The sequence below is a fragment of the Narcine bancroftii genome, chromosome 4 (assembly GCF_036971445.1).
Source record: "Narcine bancroftii isolate sNarBan1 chromosome 4, sNarBan1.hap1, whole genome shotgun sequence".
NCBI lineage: Eukaryota > Metazoa > Chordata > Chondrichthyes > Torpediniformes > Narcinidae > Narcine > Narcine bancroftii.
Window position 1 is genome coordinate 266,492,608 of NC_091472.1, and position 22,253 is coordinate 266,514,860.

Sequence of the window (22,253 nt, forward strand, 5' to 3'; positions counted from 1 at the left end):
AATTATATTGCTATTGAATGTAAGAGCTGAATCTATGCATTCATTTTGACATAAAATCATCCCAAGGCTAAAACTAAATAAACAATCTATGTAAGAAAAAACATTGTTTGGTATCTCCATTTTCTAAAATTCCACTTCTAAATTTCATAAAAGTACAAGAACAATTTCTAATTAAGTTAATAGCTGATTAGTTGCATGTTTGCTCTGTGCAGTGAAAGTGTTTGGTGAACTGTGTGGTTAGTTGCAGTGTCTAAAATGTTGTGATATGCAGTTTGTCTTTTTCATTGTTTGTCACAAATTTACAATATAACCTTTCCTCCCTGATCTACACATTTTGTAGATCAAATACAAGGAAAGTATTGGGCAAGGAACATCAATCTCTGACCTGCCTGAGGTGCAGCGTGTTAAGGAGACGCAGAAGAACATCAGCTCGGTAGCTGTCGGTTTGATATTTCCTGTGTTACACCATAACCCACCTTTACTACTGAATCTCTCCTGGCACTAAACATAAGTTTTTTCCAGTAAATTTCTTCAGTTTGATTTTGATTTTTTAAAAATTTTTAATCTCAATTGATTTAACTAAAGTCTTGATCAGCTTAATTAATTTCTCTAGAGAACTGAAGACTGAGGGTCGATCCACTGGAGGTCTTTCAAACAATGCTTTGATTGAGTGAATGCAGGAAAAAATTGCTTCCACCAGTAGCGGAGCATTGTCAAGTCTATTAATACAAGATAGTAAATGAGAAATCCAAGAGAGACTCAGAAGAAGCTTCTTGACCAAGAGAATGATGAGCACATGGAACTCAGTGTCTTAGAGAGTCATTCAGGTGGAAGTATAAAGGAAGGTTGGAGATGCTTATGAAGGGAATACATTATGCTTAAAAATTTAAATGAGGAAAGACAGGAGGATGTACTTTGAACAAAACCTGGACCAGTTGGATGAAATGGGTTGTTTCTCTCAAACATCCAATACAATCCTTTGTAAAATCCTGGCCCCCTTTGTCATTTGCCTCTCAAGAAATACAGAGAAAGTGCAAGGCAGTGATATACCTAAACTATGGTTGTGTTTGTTGTTTTCATTGTGCACACTGTATCATTTTTCCTCCATTCAAAATTTACTTTAAGTTACACAATCCTCCAGTGCATTCCATCCTCATCTTGTGAATGAGGGGTGTGGATCCTGAGAGGGCATGACAAGATGGATGGTTAAAATGTTTCCACTTGTGGGAGAGTCTCAAATGAGGGGACATAGTTACGGGCATCAACATTTAAGATTGAGGGTTGTTGGAATTTCTTCTTGCAGTGGGTGGTGAATTTTTGGATTTCTTTATGAAGGCAGGACCACTGGAGGTATTAAAATAGGAGGTAGATTCATTTTTGAAAGGTTGGAACTTGAGGAATTTGGAAACCTAGAACTGGAGGATTTGCAGCCTTCATTCCTGTATATTAAATGGCAGAGCAGATTGGAGAGGCCAGATGGCATACTCCTGTTTCTATTGTCTGTGTTAACAAATTAACTTGGTAAGATGTTCATCTTTTAAAAACAAATTACTGGAGAATGGCGGTAAGAAACTGACTTTTACCCCTTTTCGTAATGGCAAGACATTGAGTTGTGTTGCAGTTCCCCAGGCCCTGCTTTGTATGGTTCAGCAGTCTCATTGAAAATACTGTAGGAGTCTTGATTATAACATGTACCTGTATGATTGAGCTGCAAAGATATTCAGGGAAAGTGGATGTGATGTCTGAGAGGTGATTGAGTAGATTAGGATTGTGTTCATTTTTATAAAAGTGAGAGGAAATCCCAATAAAATGTACAGAATTCATAGAATTTGCAATGCTTGATGCAGAGAAGCTGAAGAGTCCAGGACAGAGAACAAGGATGATGATGTTCAAACACTGGGACATTCTACCTATTATCCCACCTTCATCTTACTGCCAAATGTTCATCCCACTTCTCTGTATTAAATTTCATTCACCTATTGACTTCATTTTGCCAGACTTTCTACCGGATGCATTGTTTATCACACCTTTTTTTAGCATACAGTACAGTAACAGACTCTTTTGGCCCATAAACCAGTGCTGCCCAATTACATCCAATTGACCTACAACCCCTGTACATTTTGAATGGTGGGAGGAAACCAGAACCTCTGGAAGAGTATGTACAAACAAGGGGAGTGTGTACAAACTCCTTACAGACAGTGTGGGATTCAAATCTCGGTCGCTGGCTCTATAACAGTGTTACATTAACTGCTATGATTACTGTTCCGCCCCACCTTCTGATCAGGTGGTGTGTGCAAATCTTGTAATTTTACAACATGCCCACATCCCAGATATCACTTGCTGTGGTTTAAAATCCCAGCTTGGATTGGAATTGTCCAATTGTCGCCAAATCTGTACATTTAAAATGGAATAAAACAGAAAATGGTGGAGGTGCTGGAGAGAGGGACAATGGCTAATGATCATCCATCAGAACAAGTTCAGACAAGCAAGTTTTAAGATGCAAAGGAATGGGAGAATTATATATTAATTCTTGTCTCTAACTTTTTTTCTGATTGTGAATGTAATGTAGTTTCAGGCACTCTGCAGATGCTATTTCAGATTCACAACTTTGCCAATGTCTTACTTTTGTGTTCTAAGGGGGTTCCACAGAAAATAAGGTGTTACCTCACCCATTTCATTAGCCTTTGCTTCCCAGCACATGTGCCAGATTTTCTTGTTTCTCTGGCTTACCACTAGGTTGCTTGATAAATGCGCCACAGGAGAAAGCACAATGTGTAGTTTGATGCATGGTCTGTCTGGATTTTGTTTGCAGAAAGTCTACGTCTGTTTTTTATTGTCATGTGCTTACAGTCTGTCTTTTCCTCTTGGATCTACATCCTGTGTAGATCAAATACAAGGAAAATGTTGGGCAAGGAACTGCAATTTCTGATCTTCCCGAGGTGCAGCGTGTTAAAAAGGCACAGAAGGACATCAGCTCGGTAGTTGCCTGTTTGATTCCCATTTTTTTTACTGTATATGCCGTTATATAGGATGATCCGCGAAGCTTAAAAATGTCACCTTAAAATCAAGGTCTAATATCCATACCTTGATGGCGAAGTCTCAACACTGCTGCTATCTTCCAGCCAGCTCTGATACAATCTACCGCATGCTCTGTTAGTTATTTGCAAAGTCACAGTGCTCCTCCATGTGCCTGTTCAACTTCTGTCAGATCTGTACAGGCATTAAGCAGCCTGTCACAGGAACTGACAGTGGTTATTTTAAAATATTCAAATAAAATTTAAACCTTTAAATGATAATATTGTTATTTACTTTTAACAGCATTCACTGGTTCGCGGTCAGTGCCAGATTTTTTTTGGGGGGAGGGTGGTGGGGCTTCTTCTTGTACAAAGGATATTGCTCAAAACCAACATTTTGGGTGGAAATTCTAGGGTTGTCCTATACATGAGTCATTCTGTACGATGGCATATATGGTAATCAATTATTCTTTGCTGCTCTTCCTAGTGCTGAACACAATTAATGTTATTAATTTCCAGACTTTCTAAAACTTTTCTAATTCTTAACATTTACCCAAGAGATTTGTTTGTTTTTTGACATACTCCTTCAATCTTCAGATATTGTTGAAGAAAGTACGTAATTTTAAGGCAGAGCATGAAAGATGTTGCAGTGAGTGAAAAACAATGGACAATCCATGTTTGTGAGATGAAATAGAACAAGTAGAACATTACATCACAGTACAGGCCCTCAGTTCATGATGATGTGCAACCTATGAAAACCTACTTCGCAACAATTTAATCACACCCTTAACCCTCAATTTTTTTTTACACCATGTGCCAATCTAAGAATCTTCTTGTCTATTGTACCAGCTCCAGCAACGTATTCCAGGCTCACACCAGTCTGTATAAAAAAGAAAACCTATATCAAAATCCTTCCCCAAACTCTCCCTCACTGACTAGTTGCAATTTGCATTGGGTAAACAAATTGTTTTTAACTAAAAAAAACTGCTGGAGAAAGTCAGCGAGAGTAGCAACATCTGATGCAAGGACTTGACCTGAAACATCAACCAGACATTTGCTTACGCAGATGTTGCTTGATCCGATGAAATCCTTCCACGGTTTGTATTTTGATCCAGGTTATAGATTTTTTTAGTTTTTGGATTATGGGTTCCTTTAGAGTCATAAAATCATGCAGCACGGAAGCGGGACCTTCAGCCTAACTTGCCCACATTGGCCAAAATGTCCCACCCGCACTTGTCCCAGCTGCCTGCATTTGGTTCTCTAAACCTATCTTATCCATGCATTTGTTCAATTTTTTTTCTTAAACATTAGTCTCCAAATTAGTAATGTATTAAAAATAATGTGCATTTTGTAATCATGGAGAAATGAGCCCTTTGGCCCAACACACCCACAATAATTTTTATGCCCATCAGTGTTAATCCAATTTGCCTGCATTAGGACTGTATCCTTCCATAATTTGCTCCACCCGATAATGGATGAGAACAATTTAACACCATTTACTGAAAAGCTTTCTGTGCCAAATAAACTCTAGTCCAATTTCCTCCACCCCCTTCCCCCCACCCACCCGGCCCCCGTACTATTTTTGCCCCACTAGTTTCTGGCCTTCATCATTATAAAGTCTAATGAACAGTGAGGTAGAGATAAAAAGCTCCAGAGGCCCTCCACCCTTCCATCTAAGAAGCTCTTCTTTTGTGAGCTTGACCTAAAGTATGCTAATTAACAAACAGGGCTACAGGTGTAAATCTTAATCCTGACTTTGCATTAGAAGAAATCATTTGTTTCTGAGAAGATTGCACAGGAGAGAGAGTTTTTGAAAACTTTGGCTTGCACTCGCGGGAGTTTAGAGGGATGAGGGTTGATCTCAGTGAAACTTACCTAATGTGATCCAGAGTCATTATCAAAGCTGCTGCCATCGATTTTTGCTGTTGGTCTGCATACCACATTTGTAGTAGGATTCTCTCCCTGCCAAAATTATTTCAGACCTTCAAAAGTATCAAACCTTCTTGACATTTCAAACAATAGTTCTAATATGTACAGTAAATTGGATTAGATGTGTTCATCAGTCCCACATAAGTTTACCTCACAGTAATTACTTCAGTTGCAACATGACAAGAGTTTTTTCAAGTTTATTATCATCCCATTGTACCAATACAACCTCACAAAACAGCGTTCTCCTGTCCTAGGGGTGCAAAACATGCAGGAACACATCCAGTCATAACACACATGCAGATAAACAGTAGACATGCAGGATAGCTGAACATAAGTGGAAGCGAGACAAATTACAAATTTCCCTCGAAATTCTGAAAAACAACCTACACATATACCAAGAAGCGGTAAAGGCCGAAAGAACAGAATATTTTGCCAACCTAATTTCCAACAACTTCCAAATTCCCACGGTCTTGTTTAATACCATCAACTTAATTATTGGTCTCACACCTAATACCAAATGTGAAGAATTTTTAAAATTCTTAATAAACAAACTCGAGAACATCATGACAAACATCCCCCCACCCCCAACCTGTACCACAGCTCTGTCTATCCAACCTGGACAGTTTCAGGTCTCAGCCTAATCACACTACCCACCCTTCAAAAGATTCTGTTCACGAAAACCTGCCCCCTCGACATTATCCCTACTCCCCTCCTGAGGGATGTTTTGAGCACAGCAGTTCCTTGGCCACTGGGTCTGTTCCAATTTGTTTCAAGCATCCTGTGGTCCAGCCCCTCCTGAAAAAAAAACTTAAACCCCATCACACCCAAAAATTGCAGATCTATTTCTAAACTGCCATTCCTGTCAAAGGTCCTCAAAAGAAAAGTTGTTCTTAGCCAATTGTTGCCCTACCGACATCAAAACAACATATCCAAGAGATTCCAGTCAGGTTATAAGGCTCACCGCAGCACAGAGCCCGCCTTACTAAGAGTATACAATGGCCTACGCTTTGCCACTGACTCTGGGCATTCCACCATTCTAATTCACCTGATCCTTAGCGCAGCGCTCGATATCGAGGATCATGCTATTTTAATAGATTGCCTCCGGCAGAACTGGTTTAAACCTTAGTGATAGGACTTTCTCAGTCAACATGGGCAAATATTCATCCCCCTCTGCTTCCCTTCCCTGCGGATCCCCTCGGCCCTATTCTCTTCTCCTCTTGTGCATGCTTCCCCTTGGCCATATCATCCAAAAATACAGCATCTTCTTCCACTGCTACGCAATCTCCCCTCGAAGCCCAATGACCAAACAAAGATAACCAGCCTTAACGACTCTCTGAAGGACATAAAGTGCTGCATGGCTCAAAAGTTCTTGCAGCTAAATGAAGGCAAATCTGAAATCATTCTATTTGGCCCCCTCAACTCCACCAAAATTATCTCCAATACCCTTGGTAACTTATCCACCCTCATTAAACCACATGTCAAACCCCTTGGTGTGATATTCAATTCCACCTTCAAATTTGACAAACAAGTCAATACAGTAAAACACTGTGTTGCAGCCGGCTCGGATGGCCTCAGTAGAGTTCCTGAGGAAGGTTGACATGATGGTGGCCAGTAGCCTTGCCTGCTTCAGTCTTCTCAGGAAGTACAGTCATTGTTGCATCTTCCTGACAAGTGAGGAGATGTTGTATGATAAATCTCTGTTAAATGGTCTCCAAGGAACTTGATGTTGTCTGTTCTCTCCACTATAACATTGTTGATGTGTCGCGGAGGATGGTAGTTCCTGGACCTACTTAAGTCCTTAACAATCTCATTCATCTTGTTCATGTCGAGATTGAGGTGGTTATTCTTGCACCATTTTACGAGATTTTCCACCTCTTCTCTACAGTGTGACTCTCCATAAATGCTAATCATCCCTCCAACCTCTGATTCTGAGTTCCAAACATAACTCTGTAGATGACGGTAGATTTATTGCTATTATTTGCTAAATGGGACATATTTGTCCTAATGGATGCAAGTATATTTGCAACATGGAATAAGAATCTGGCTCTTTTCTTGCACTTGTATATGGCTCCACTCCAAGAATTGTCATTCTCTTGATGTTATTCGTTGACACCTATCACGCTAAAAATCAAATGAAAGGGATCTAGCACATCATTGCATCTACTGAGATTTTAAAGGATCTATTATGCACTGGCTTTCTCCTTGACATTTTTCAGGCTTGTCTTTTTATCTTCAATTCTCAAATCTTCACCTCAGACCTCCAGCGATAAGCTATGAACTTCTCAGATGGACTCTGCCAACCCAAACGAGCATCCTCTGGACATCCCCAAAAATCGGTCGCTTCTAATGGCTCTGATTTGTTGCTGACCCATCCTTGTCACCAGAATAGAATGAATGTGCTCATTTGCTTCCAAGACCACGGATGAAGTCTTTTGCAGAATGTGGAAACCAATAGACAAGAAATTCGATGAAAGGGTGTACAGTTAATTGGAGGGACTTTGAAACTTTTCACAAGCACAGTTGATGCCTAAAGGGCAATTAGTCATAGACATTGAGCATTACAGCCCTTCAGGCCACAATTCTTAAAGTAAAAGCTAAAAGTAAGAAAGTTATTTACAAACTGCTGTACTCCTAGAGTAACTTCACTAAACCTCTTGAGCTCTTTCTTCCTATAAGAAACCCTCCTTAAATCTCACCCTTTGTGCCTAATGTCTAACTAAGTAGCTCAATATCAAATAGTGTTTTCTATCAACTCTGATTGACATTGTTGTGTTAAAATGTTAAATGTGTATTTAAATAGTGGTTATTGTTTGTGATGTGCTTATAGTTTGTCTTTCCTACTCTCAATCTATTCCACCCCACTCCAAACTGCGTACATTGTAGATAAAATACAAGGAAAATGTTGGGCACGGAATAGCAATCTCTGACCTGCCTGAGGTGCAACGAGTAAAGGAGACACAGAAGAACATCAGCTCGGTAGTTGATGGTTTTATTTCCCCTTTTCTTCATTCATTATCCTCCTGCCCATTGCCTTTCCACTTTCAGTTCCTATCACTAAACAAAATTAACATCTTTATATTAAATACATTTTACATTTTGCTGATTCTTGGAACTTGTTGGACTAACAAACTTTTTTTTTAAATCTTTTCTGAACTACATACTGTTTGTAGGGAACAAATTAAACTACAATGTGTTTTAAGTCAGGGTTCCATAAACAAAATTATCGTAATTAAAATCACGATTGCTCCATCAATTCAGTGCACATTTGATTGATTACACCCCACACTAATCACCCAGAGCACAAATTCTTACATGGGTCACCTCCGAGAGTGGGTAAAGAGTAGTATGTTCATCTATCAGGGCCAGTAATGTAAACCTTGATTCCTGAATTATGGTCTCTTGACAGCAACCAATTTTGGGTGATGAGGTTGATTAGCTTCCCTCCTTGTAATCATCCTTGCAGCTCCATGTCTGTTGTTATAGACTGTCTTCTCAACACAGAGAATCAAAGCAAAAACTTTGGCCATAGATTTATGTCGTTGTGCACTAGAGTTCTCTGTCCATAACTGGGCATTGTTTGCATAAAGTCTGCATACTATGTTATCTCTCCAATTCCCTTAACTTTCTTCTTTAAGACACATCTTAAAACCTTATTTTAGTGGCTTGATGTGAAATTCTTTTTTTTTTAAATCTGTGAAGAACAGATACCATATTTTACTCTGTTGAAAACATTGTGGTGTGTTTGTCTGTCATGTGCTTACAGTCTGTCTCTTCCTCCATGTTTACAAATTTCATAGATCAAATACAAGGAAAATATTGGGCAAGGAACTGCGATCTCTGACCTGCCTGAGGTGCAGCGCATAAAGGAGACACAGAAGAACATCAGCTCGGTAGTCGCCAATATGATTTCCCCCTTCATTCATTTAGGAGTCCCTTCCCCATAGTACCCACCATTTTCCAACACTAAATACAATTACATTTGTTTTGTATAAATGTGGTCTTTTTTAAACTTTAACTAATTCCTGAAACGTTTGTGTAGATTTTTTTGGTAGTTCAATTTCCTATTAATACATTAATTAGATAGATGTGCAAGTTAATTTGGGTGGTGAAGTATATGGTGAAAGAATGAACAGAACAGCAACAGATGGAAGAATTTGTTGCGACGCGTGATAGTGGAAGCTGCTGGTTGTACGAAGCATCACACATTCAGCTTTGAGGGGTCTGATGAATCCAGAAGTCCAAAAGTGATCGTGACCAACTCACATAAAGTCATGGTGACATGGAATGGTATAGCACAGAAACAGGCCCTTCACTCCACATAGTCCTCAGCAACCAACCACCCATTTACACTAATCTTTCATTAGTCCTCATTTATTTTTATTCTTCCCACATTCCCACCAACTCCTCCCAGATTCTACCACTCATCTACCCCCCAGGGCAATTCTTTGGCTTGGCTTCGCGGACGAAGATTTATGGAGGGGTAATGTCCACGTCAGCTGCAGGCTCGTTTGTGGCTGACAAGTCCGATGCGGGACAGGCAGACACGGTTGCAGGGGAAAATTGGTGGGTTGGGGTTGGGTGTTGGGTTTTTCCTCCTTTGCCTTTTGTCAGTGAGGTGGGCTCTGTGGTCTTCTTCAAAGGAGGTTGCTGCCCGCCAAACTGTGAGGCGCCAAGATGCACGGTTTGAGGCGATATCAGCCCACTGGCGGTGGTCAATGTGGCAGGCACCAAGAGATTTCTTTAGGCAGTCCTTGTACCTTTTCTTTGGTGCACCTCTGTCACGGTGGCCAGTGGAGAGCTCGCCATATAACACGATCTCGGGAAGGCGATGGTCCTCCATTCTGGAGACGTGACCCACCCAGCGCAGCTGGATCTTCAGCAGCGTGGACTCGATGCTGTCGACCTCTGCCATCTACCCCCCAGGGCAATGAACCATAGTTAATTAACTAAGCACCCGCACTTCTTTGGGATGTGAAAGAAAACAGGGAGTTTATGCCAATCCCACACAGACAAGATTGAACCCATGTCTTTGATGATGTGAGGGATGACTCTACTAGTTGTGCCACTGCACCTCTTATGTTTGCCCTTAGCAGCCAAAAGCAAATGTTCCCACCTGCCCCTTGCTTTCACAGATCTGTTATTGAAATTTAATGTATGCCATGGTAAAAGTAAAACAGTGGGTAAATGGGCATTGATGCAATGTGAATCAGGCCTCAGAATTAATATTGTCTGTTTCTATCGAATCATGAACAAGTTAGACAATATTTCAATCTAGGTTAAGTTTTTCACGTTTTTAAAATGTAAATAGCAGCCCACAATCCAGGCAAATATTTTAAATTAATAATTCCATTTGAGATCATTGGAATTATTTAGATATAGCAATACATTGAATTAAATAAAAATGTTCTTCACCCTAAACATCAATGTTATGGTTTTTCTGAAGAATTTTTCACAAACTACATGATATCCAAAAATGATTGGGCAGGAAGTGTACAATAAGTCATTCCAAGTGATTAAAGACAAGAATTATTGAAACATTGTAAATATTTGAGATACATGATGATCATGTATTGATATAAAATTACCTGCAATTCCTGATTTTTTTTTTGCCCGCCGTGGGTTGTCTGATGTTTTCCCTCTTTATTGTCCTGCTTGATTCAAGAGGCTGACAGATATTTTTGAACAGATTCATGCCCCTGCCGTCTCAGCAATGTTGCCCTTCTTCTGTGAACTTAGATGAAGAGTAGGCTGTGCAACAACAAGGACCATCATTGTCAAGATTTATCCCGACTTTGCATAAATGGGGCCTTCACCCCATTTTATTTCCCTCCCTGTCTCAGTGATACTGAGATCAGTTGCGACATTCTGTATGGTACCTCCACACAGACTGAGAATTAAAACAAACATGCTTTCTGGGTTGTTTGATCTTAAACATGCTTCTCTACTGGACCAAGGGGCAGAATTAATTGTATAATCTGTAGCTTGCCAATGTTTGTATGGGGTCTGTGTGTCACTGTGACATTGAATTCCTTCCCTAACCCTCCAAGCCTTCCTTTAAGATGTCCTGTAACTTGTCCTTTCCTTCATCATGGTTGATATGGTATTTTGTTTGATATTTGTTCCTTTTAAACTTGATGAATTATTTTAGTTGTTGTTTGTCATATATGGCTTATCTTCACCCCCCCCTCCCACCACCCTCTCTCCGGATCTACACACTTTGTAGATCAAATACAAGGAAAGTATTGGACCAGGAACAACAATCTCTGACCTGCCTGAAGTGCAGCGTGTAAAGGAGTCACAGAAGAACATCAGCTCGGTAGTTGCTGTTTGATTCCCTCTCTTTAGCTTCTGGATTTCCTTTCCCTTCCTACCTACCACTTCCCATCACTAAACACAATTAATTATGTTTCTTCCAATATTATCTTTCAGTTTTAACTCTTCTAATTCTTGAAACACATCTGTGGAATTTACATAACCCTTTAGGCATCAGTTTTGCTGAATACATATTACTGAGGTGAAAGAACGTTTACTGTATGTGCAGGAATTGATTGGAAGATGTTACATAAATGGGAAACTTTTTTACATCTTTGATTCCAAATTAATATTTTGAGATTTTCAAGCCAGATTTTCATCAGGAAAGTCTTTCACATTTATTCCAAACTTAAGATTGCAATAAATAAAACATGGCCATTATGTAGGTATTATTTAAACTATTGGAATAAGTTTAGTGAAAACATTCTGCAGAATTTGCATGGTGTAGTAAGGTACATTCCCTTAAAAATATTACATTTAGTTTTCTAAGATTCTAATACACAACTTTGAAAAAAAAATCTGTTCATGAAGTAATAATTTAAATATACAATTTGTTCTAAGAGATAGATCATAACAGTATATATATTTTGCTATAATTCATGTGTATTTTGTGATTTGAGGATGCTAATTGAAACTCAAACATAGTTGCTCTCTAGAATTTTATCCTGTTTGACAATGCTCTCTTTGCTCTGTAATGACATCACCGCTTTGAAATTCAGCGCATTGAAATCAATAGAATTAATTTATGAGACAGAAAGCATCACATTTAGTAGCACCAAAGTGGCATTTCCAAGAATAACCTGTTGCTCCATGCTTTGTGCCTGTTGCGTAGTTGGGAGTACTATCTACCACATTCTTCCCCCACCTTTCTGTCCTCTGTTTAATAATTATTGCTGGTAAGATACTAGAGTCAATAACCAATGAGAAAGTAACCTATTATTTAGGAAATTGAATGGAATTAAGATGAGTTAGAGGTTTCTGAAAGGCAAATCATGTTTGACAAGTTTCCTTGAATTCTTTTGCGGATGTGATAGAGAGAGTGGATAGAGAAGACCCTGTAGATTTAGATTTTGAAAAGGCAACTTGTCACATATCAAGTTATCACATAAGAGGCTGGTGTACCATCACTGTAAAACTCGGTCTTGAAATTTTAAAAAATTGTTCAACAAAGACCAACATCAAAATTTATTTCTTCCATTCCTTTTTCTGGGGTGTTTTGATCAACGGTAGCTTTTCAAATCTTCCCAAGACTATTATTTCACCATCTGGAACCAAAGCAAAGCTGTTTTTTGATTTGTTTGGTTTTTTACTAGATTGGATAATGCTTTTACTAACTAGATCAATGAAAGAGAGCCTTCTATGCAAATTGGTGCATTCAGTGGCTTGAAGATCTTGGTATAAATTCTACATGTTTACTGTAACTCTAGAATTATGTCTTTAACCTCTTCTCCACTATCTCACTTTTCTCCTTTAATGCATTCATTCACTTCTTCCTGTCTATCCTAATATCTCCTCCCATGACTTGATTTCAAACAACCTCTGCTGTGAAATGTCTTGGACTGTTTTACTATGTTAAAGTTTTGATGTAAATCTAAAATGTCTGTTGGTTGGTGTCTGTTCTGTGCTTTTGGTTTGTCTTTTCTCTGGATCTACATTAATTATAGATAAAATACAAGGAAAATGTTGGGCAAGCAACGACAATTTCTGACCTACCTGAGGTGCAGCGTGTAAAGGAGACACAGAAGAACATCAGCTCGGTAGTTGATGGTTTGATTCCAGTGTTAACTTGAAATCCTTCCTTCTAGCCTGATCCCTTCTAACAGTTTATGTTTGGATTTTTTTTTTTGTTCAGTCATTTTAACAGGTTTTTCCTAATTATTGCAATGTTTTAACTTTTTACCACTGAGGTGTATCAATTTTTCTTGACATTGATTTTCCTGAGATGAAAAACTTTTTTTTAAAATGAGGAATAAGAGAATTGAAGAGATTGTGTTGTCAGTCGTGGAATTCTTCATGACAAACTTTAATAAATTACACTGAGTCAGATCTCCAATAGCACCAGTGTTTAAGCCTCTTGTGTACTAATTGAAACACATCATCTGTGCCTCAACTCCACCATCTGAAAACCATAAAATTATTTAACTGAGTTGACAGTTTCATTTTGCATTCCTTCACATTTGAAGATCCAGAGTGATTAAACATTAATTTAAGCAGTAATATAAGAGTCCCTTTACTTGAAATGGCCATGATCATGCAAACCTTTCTGAATACAAGACGAGATCTATGGCATTTTTTCAAATTAAACAATTTCCATAATCATAGCTTTTCCATAATCTTTGGGGAAAATTCTGACTGATATTTAAAGTATGGGGATTTCTAACTTTCCTTGCATAGGTAGGATCTCAATCAGGTGAGATTTCCTGACCCCAAGCGCAGGGGTTATCTGGTGTATCATAAATAGATGCTCTCCCCTGATGGGTGCAAAAACATTGACTATCACAAACCTAAGCAAAAGCCCTATTGGTGAATTGAAGGTTACACCTTAACAAGCTGTGGCTGTTGAAGAAGTGTTTGAAGTGGGTACTTCACCAAACTGATTTGTGCTAATGAATTGTGCCATTACTGAATGAACAAACTAGAGTTGGTGCTGAAAGGGTTTATCAGGTACAACTATGGCATCAATTTCAGCCTGACTTTGGCATCCTTTTATAATCATTAACTAAATATGTAGCTAAAAATGGTACCTCATGATCAACATTTGATTTGAATTAACCAATTTCTAACTAACAACTTTCAATTTTAAACATATCTTATTTCTTAACAGAAGGTCTGATTAATTTTTCCTTATTTTTTTTTTTATTGCTTATGTTTTCTACAAGATAATCCAATCCAGTATTTCTCAACCTGAGGTTTGCGTACTTCTGGTGGTCTGTGACTTTGTAATAGGTGACCTGCAGTGACAAAGCTAAATACAGTAGAAATCCTAAAATCTGGACTGCTTGTAAAATGGGTCAGTTCGGATAATCTGGATTCTCAGGTAGTACTTTTAAAATTCAAATTTAAGGAGGATTGAACAGGTAAATTTTGATAGTTTAATTAATGAAATATTTTTTATATAAAATGCAAAGTACAAAACAAATAAATATGTATTTGTTCATTTCAGTATTTGTGGCACTTATGCATGCACACAAAAGCCAGTTACATTTTAAAAGTTTGAGTTTTTGGAAAGTCCAGATTTATGGCATCTGGATTTATGGACTTTTACTGTATACCTGTTACAATAAATAAGTGATATGTAAATCAAGGTTGTAAATGCGTTGACAAGAATTGAAAATTCTCAAAACTTTTCTACACCAATACAAAACAAAAATATGGGCAGCAGCTTGAGCTGATCAGTTTACCCTCGCCCTCATTGCTGATGGCCCCAAGGTCAACTTTAGGTGGTCTTTGGTAAGTAAAGGGATACCTGAGATGATGGGTGGCTGACGAATGGTTGAGAACCACTGGTCAAATCTATTGGTCAAGGTTTCCTGTTTCAGAACTACATAGCTTGTTGCAGTTGGTGTTAGCCTACATTTTTCACCTGTCTGAGTGCTCACCGTTTGCTTTTTCTCTTCTGATCTACACATTTTGTAGATCAAATACAAGGAAGGGATTGGGCATGGAACTGCAATTTCTGACCTGCCTGAGGTGCAGCGTGTAAAGGAGACACAGAAGAACATCAGCTCGGTAGTTGCTGGTTTGATTTCTGTGCTAACTCATCATTTCACCCTACTACCCAACCCCTTCTACAACAGAACTAAACACAAGATGCACAATTTAATGATATTTCTCTTGCTTTGTCATCCTGCTTTTTAAAAAAAATTTCAATGTGCTAATTTGTGAATGGAGTGACATTTTGTATAACTTGTATGGGGGCTGTGCTAATTCATATGAAGAATACTTTTATATGGAATGGAAAACTGCCTGCAGGAATATGCATTATTTTTTAGGCGACTATTTAATGTAAAACCATAACCAAAGAACGATGATATACTACTTTGAAGCAGGTACTCCATTGCATTGGACTTGTATGAAAGCCATTTGATTTGGGATCCTTTACAACCAATTTGCAACTAAATTTGGTATATTTTACAATGATGCTTCCACTGGATTTGAAAAACTTTACAACTCCACCAGTTGTAGTAATCCTATAATTCTATAAAGGAGATAAATGAAACAAACTGCTGCGGCTTACACAGAACAATAAAAATGCTGGAAATATTCAGCAGGATTATGCAACACCCAGTGGAAGTAAAAGGCAGTGAAGACTGAATCGTCGACTGCCTTTTACTTATGGATGCTACGAGACCTGCTGTGTTTCTCCAGCACTTTAGTTGTTCTGCACTAGATTTGTATGGGGGTTGCTTTACTACAAATCCTCTGTTGAATTTTGAATTCTTTGGAACAAATCTTTATTGGAATTGTGATTTTTTTTCTGGGAGTAGTCATCCACTAGACAAGCTCCTCTTGAATTCCTTTCTGCTGGATTTGGAGCTTGCTGAAATTTGAACCTCCAGTTAGATTCAGTCAGATTGATGGCATCTTCCTCTTCAGTTCATTTCTTCTATTTGTAAAGTGCAGTATTAGACATCTGGAGTCATCTCATCCATGTATGCAAGCCTTTATTACTAAATAATTAACTGATCTATAAATAGTTCAATTTTTTTGTTTATTTTTCCAAAGTTTTGCTTGGGAAAACTTTGCAAGTTATTTTTGGTAACCGTTATTACGAGCCGGTAATTTTCTAATAAGAATTTTGGCACAGCACTGAGTTCCTTCTCATCTACTACCTATTTGCTAAACTCACTTCTCAATTGAAACTAATTAATTTTAATACATCATGTTTTTAACTTTTTAATCTTTATTTTACTTCTGTTAAGATTTGCACAATGAAGGAAAGACTGATGAATTTTTAATCTTGTCATTTTTGGGTGCTTTACTTCTACAGATCTTGTACAAAGGAAACCTGGGTAAAGGGACCTCAGTGGTGTATACACCAGAGATGCAACGCGTTAAACGCAATCAAGAAAACATTAGCTCGGTATTTTCTTTAAGAAAAGAACCATATTCAGTGTTTTCTGTTGCATTTTAACCAGTATTTTCCTAATGCTCTTTATCCCTTTTACCATAATGACCAAAGCATTATACATTTAATGGCTGAATCAATGAATCCCCACTGACATTAACTAAAATCAGACATAAAAGCAATTTTGAACTTGTCCAAGAGCATTTAAACTTGTGCTAGTTGACTAGTCAAAGAGATCTTTTACTGCCGTGTTTATTATTTGGTTGGTTGTCAGATACAGAATTATGGAAATGTTAAACCTGAAGTAAGCAATCGTTGTAATGCGTTGAAACTATAAACATGGAGAAAAGATATCAGTGCTATTAAAACTTTCCAGTTCTTTAGCAATCTCATTTTCTTTTGACTTGTTTCCTTTCAAACCATTCTCAGCTAAGTGGTCTCTGCCAATGCCATGCATGTAGAAGGGTAAACCAACAGAATAGAAGAAAATTGAATGATGCCATTACACCCACCAAATCTTATTCCTCTAGTATTCTCTATACCCACTGTAATCTTGCATCTTCATTGCCAAGGAGATGGGACATTTCATCTTTGGTCGTTGAAGATAACATGCACGTTGCTGTACTCGCCTCCATCCATTCAGTACTGTTTATGGAAGTCCGGAGGTGATTTTAATCAGTGGCCACTTGTGCTTCACAATAGCAACCAAAAGTGAATTAATTCCTCTGGCACACACAGCACATTGTTCCTGATATTGATTTCCTTTTACTGGAGGCTCTCTCTTAAACTTGCTCATGCACAGAGGCCCAGGAGGAAATTCCACCAATTGTGATTTTCCCTCTAAAGAAGCCCTTTTTCCATATCTTTTTAAAATGTTTCTTTTCATAGTGCCTTCACATTTTTTCCTTTTTTTAAATTCTCTCATCAATAAAATATTTGAGCTTTATAACATAGCAGTGAAAAAATATATAATTGAGTACTTAATTATTTTTCTAAACTGTCATATCAACCCCAATATTTTAAAAGCTATTAATTATGAGGTTCCTAATGATCATGGTGGATACCTGTCTATCAGGATGGAGGCCAGTGACGAGCAGTGTGCCTCAGGGATCAATGTTGGGTCCCTTGTTGTTCGTCATTTACATTAATGATTTGGATGATGGAGTGGTAAATTGGCTGAGTAAATATGCACAAGATACAAAAATAGGAAGAGTTGTAGATGGTGAGGATGGTTTTCGGGGACTGCAGAAGGATTTGGACTGCTTAGGAGAGTGGGCTGAAAGGTGGCAGATGGAGTTTAATGCAGATAAATGTGAAGTGCATCATTTTGGGAAGAATAATCATAACAGGACATATGCAGTGAAGGGGAGGGCATTGAGGAATGCACAGGAACAGAGGGATCTTGGAATAATGGTTCATCATTCTTTAAAGGTGGATTCTCATGTGAGGGGGGATTTGATAGAGGAATTTAAAATTATGAGGGGAGTAGATGTGAATAGGCTTTTTTCCTTGAGGGTAGGTGAGATTGGAACAAGGGGTCATAAGTGGAAACTTCTTCACTCAGAGAGTGGTGGCAGAGTATAATGACCTTCTGGAAGAGGTGGTTGCAGCAGGGTCAATTTTGTCATTTAAGAGAAGGTTGGATGCGTACATGGATGTGAGGGGATTGGTGGGTTCTGGAGAGGGAGCAGGTAGGTGGGAGTAATGGAGTTCACTTAAATCGGTGTGGATTAGAGAGGCCGTAATGGCCTCTTTCCATACTCTAATTGTTATATGGTTATAAGATGGGTTCCTTACCGATCGTCCAATGGCACTCCAATGCTCCCTGCTATAGCAGTACTAGATAGAGCAATTACAGGACGATGAAAGAATCGTATGTTTTCTAGCAAGATAGGCATTGGTAGAAATGCAAGAAAGTGCCTTTTGCAGTTTCAAAGCATGTTCTTAGGTAAACAAAAATATCCACTTGGCTTCAGGGAATGAAAGACATTATCATTCTGGTTTATTTGGGTTTTGTGGTTTACAGTTTCAAATAACTGAGCCTAAGGCTTTCAAAATTGAGAAACTACATCAGCATCACAAGTCAGAATGATATGTGATTTTGCACATCCACAACCTAACACAAGCCAATCAAGCATGAAACATCAGGATTTAAATCGGAGTCAAATTGTTGTATTTTCCCTCTTGTAATTTAAAGTCAAAAGCTAAAAAAAAATTAAACTCATTAACTTGCTTCATTCATATTCCTAACATCAAGCCTGCTAACCCAGCACCCAGAGCAGAGAAATTAGGTTTGTGTGAGGTTCCTTGTGTGGAGGCTCCACTCAGCATTTTACTCTTCATTTTGCAGATTCTGTACTCCGACAGTTTCCGTAAGCAAGTGCAAGGCAGGGCGTCTTATGTGCTGGACACACCAGAGATGAGGCGTGTACGGGATTCTCAGCGTAACATATCTACGGTAACAGCTGCTATTGCAATGTCTTCTTTACTGACTGTTAATAATGAATGTCTCATAAGTTTTAAACATGAATTTGGTTATTGCATTAGATGGAGCTTTTGAACAAGACCTATTGCCAAAGATTTAAACAATGAAGTCTGGCCATGCTCATGTTGAATATGTGGTGGAGAAATTCAGCAGGTCAAGCACAGTATCCATAGGATTCATGTTCTGTTGAATCATATAGTATGGAAAGAAAGCTAATGCCATTTCCAGTACTTGGCCCATAGCCTTCAATTGCTTGTTAATTCATGTGCTTATCTAGGTGGTACATAAATGTTAAGAGATTGTCTGCCTCCACTGCCCCATCAAGCAGTGTGGCCAGGAATCCATCCAACCTCTGGATGAAAATCTTCCTCTGATCCCCTCTAAACCTTCTATCCTACGCCTTAAAACCATGTACCCTTGTTTTAGATATGTTTGCCATGGTGAAATGTTCTTTCCCACCTATTTCTCTTAATGAATGGAGGGTTCAGCTGTGACTGAAGCAGTATTTTACCACAACCTCCCTGCTGTTATGGTAAAGAAGTCATATCTGATATGCATTCTACACCAAGGTTCATCTCTTCCTCAATACCCACTTGGGGCCCTGCCATTCATTATGCATATCATAGCCTTATTAGTTTTTCCAAAATACATCTCTTCCCATTTCATCAATATCAAATAAACCCCATAAATAGTAAAAGAACAGTCTGCAGACTCTATGATTGTAGTTTACACTGAAATGAGGGAGAAACTCGGCAATAAAACAGCAGCAAAGATACATAACCATCGTTTTGGGTCTGAGCCCTTCATCAAGGTGTAAGTGAGAAAGGTGGAACGTGTCTGTCCCTGACCTTGTGCACTACCAAACCGAGGCCACCCGTAAATTGGAGGAGCAATGCCTAAAATCCCATCTGGGCACTCTCCAAACTGATGGCATTAACAAAGACTTCTCCAGTCTCTGATAGATCTCTGTCTCCTTTCCTCCAGCTCTCCACTCCCTTCTCTTTCCATTGAGAGAGCTGTCCCTACCCCAACACTGCTCAGCTTTTATCTCTCATACCCTCCCACCCATATCCACCTATGATCTCTTGCTTGTGAGCCTGTGCTCTTCCACCTGCCCCCCCCCCCCCCCCACAAATATTTATTCAGGTGCCTGCCTGCGTTTTGCTCACACCTTGACGAAAGACTCAAGCCCAAAATGTTGATTATGTATCTTCATCTTTGATTCTTTTGCTGAGTTTCTCCAGCATTTTTGTGTAAACCCAAAATAATAAAACGATGTTGCCTTTGATCCACACCAAGTGCTCTCTGTGTAATTCTGTACTTGTATATTGGTCTGTCCACAAAACCATGTCTATTGCTGCATTTTTGATACACATGACAATAAATTAACTTAAAATATCGCCACCAATTTATGTCATCTGAAAACTTACAAATCAAGACTTCTACATTCACACTAAATTGTTAATGTCTAGAACAATCACTTACACTAATGGTCACAGGCTTCCAATCCCAAAAATGTGCCTCTACCCTATATGTTGAGTTATAATCATAATTAACTTCCCTCCCTGCACTCTAGCTGAGATTAACTTCTGGAGGTACAAGACTGAAGATGCTGTAATCTGGAGCAAAAAGCAAACTGCCAGAAGAACACAGTGGGCCAGGCAGCATCTGTGGAAGCAAAGGGATAGACAACATTTTGAGCTGAGAATTTGCATCAGGATTGTTATGATCTCAACCTGAAATATTAACAAATCCTTTGCCTTCACAAATGCCTGCTTGATCCTCTGAATTCTTCCAGCAGTTAGTTTCATACTTTTTGTTATAGAACCATAAACATTACACCACAGAAACAGGCCCTTCTCGTCTGTGCCGAACCATTTTTTTTTAAGCCTAGTCCCACTCTTCCCATCCCTATACAAATTCTTAAATGTTAAAAATGAGCCCGCATTCACCTCTTGAGCTGGCAGCTCATTCCACACCCCCAACACTCTCTGTGTGAAGAAGTTCCCCCTAAACTTTACTCCTTTCACTCTTAACCCATGGAAAAAAAAACTACTTACATTTACTCTGTATATCTCCCATAATTTTAAATAGCTCTATCAAATCCCCACTCATTCTTCTACAATCCAGGGAATATATATACTCCATCAGGAAAAAAAAAAGGCAGTGCTGGAAGAAATCAATCAAACAATCCTGAAGCAGGTTCTCAATCCAAAAGCGGTTAGCGTACTACTGTTACACTAGCAACCAGAGTTTGAATCCAGTGCTGTACAAAGGAGTTTGTACGTTCTCCCCATATCTGTGTGGGTTTCCTCCCACCCTTCAAAAATGTATAGGAGTTCTAGATTAACTAGGTGTAGTTGGGTGGCCCAGGCTCATGGGCCAGAAGACCCTTTTAACTTGCTGGACGTCTAAATATTTTACAAAAAATTGAAGAGTTCAATTATGAAGTGTGCAATAATGATCATAAATACAAGTTCCAAAGTGCACTCAAGATGCTAAAAGAAATTTCAAAGCGCTAAACAAGATTGAAGATTAACATTCATAAATCCAGGTGGCAGTCGTAGAGAGGGACAACACATCGCCAAGAATCCAGATCTTAAGATTATGGTAGTAGTCCAAGAATGAATCCTATATCATTTGAAATTTAATATTTGAGTTATTAACTGCATTTCTCATTTTTTCCAAGTTTAAACAAGGATGGAGTATTATCTTCCCATTTAATCAAAATTGCACATCTGCCCATCAATGAAATCAAAGATAAAATGCTCAGAATGTTCCAAAAAGAGCAATTAAAGGGCTAGGTTTCAATTTTAAATTACTGAATTTTTTAAATTTATTTTTAAAAAATGCTAACTTGCACCTTTTTGCAAGTTGAATTCTTCCAGACTACAACATCTGCAGTCTCTTTAGTTATAATTGCCCAGAAATTGTTAATGTAATGAGTATCCTTGTAATATTCTTCGTACTTTGCTTGGTGTAGCTGCAATTGGGCACTTGTATACAAATGAAGCAATTGTTTTTCTCGGTGCCACTTGGTCTTTATGGTCAGCTTAATCTTCCTTCTAGTCAGCTGCCTTGGGTTTGAGCATTCTTATATAGGTGACCCTTTCATAGCCTTGTTGTAACGTTTTTACACGAGGTTCAGTCTACTTTAGGTGTATAAATCAATATTCATTTGAAATGCATTTCCAATATTAAGGTAAAATATCATGAAGACTTCGAGAAGACCAAGGGAAGCTTCACACCTGTCGTTAATGACCCCATCACGGAGCGTGTGAAGAAGAACATGCAAGACTTTAGTGACATCAGCTACCGTGGAATCCAAAGACGGGTTGTGGAAATGCAGAGACGACGAGTGGAAAATGAAGGAGAAAGCCTGACAGGTCATTAGCTGGCATGAACACTTTTGCAATCCATTTTAATTCAGTCATAACATTATAAA

General features: G+C 38.5%; 1 protein-coding gene across 18 annotated transcripts in view; it reads left to right on the plus strand.

Annotated features, from left to right (window-relative positions):
- The window catches only part of neb (nebulin), a 324,022-nt gene that overhangs the window by 295,423 nt on the left and 6,346 nt on the right, over positions 1-22,253 (plus strand). For 6 of the 18 annotated variants that reach the window (XM_069934922.1, XM_069934927.1, XM_069934928.1 and 3 more), the window contains 10 exons: positions 341-433; positions 2,886-2,978; positions 7,827-7,919; positions 8,741-8,833; positions 11,167-11,259; positions 12,920-13,012; positions 14,892-14,984; positions 16,246-16,338; positions 18,674-18,781; positions 22,011-22,194. In XM_069934922.1, the coding sequence (XP_069791023.1) occupies positions 341-433; positions 2,886-2,978; positions 7,827-7,919; positions 8,741-8,833; positions 11,167-11,259; positions 12,920-13,012; positions 14,892-14,984; positions 16,246-16,338; positions 18,674-18,781; positions 22,011-22,194 (1,036 nt within the window). The remainder of the gene's footprint in view (positions 1-340; positions 434-2,885; positions 2,979-7,826; positions 7,920-8,740; positions 8,834-11,166; positions 11,260-12,919; positions 13,013-14,891; positions 14,985-16,245; positions 16,339-18,673; positions 18,782-22,010; positions 22,195-22,253) is intronic. The other 12 variants (XM_069934933.1, XM_069934935.1, XM_069934936.1 and 9 more) reach the window with 7 other exon arrangements.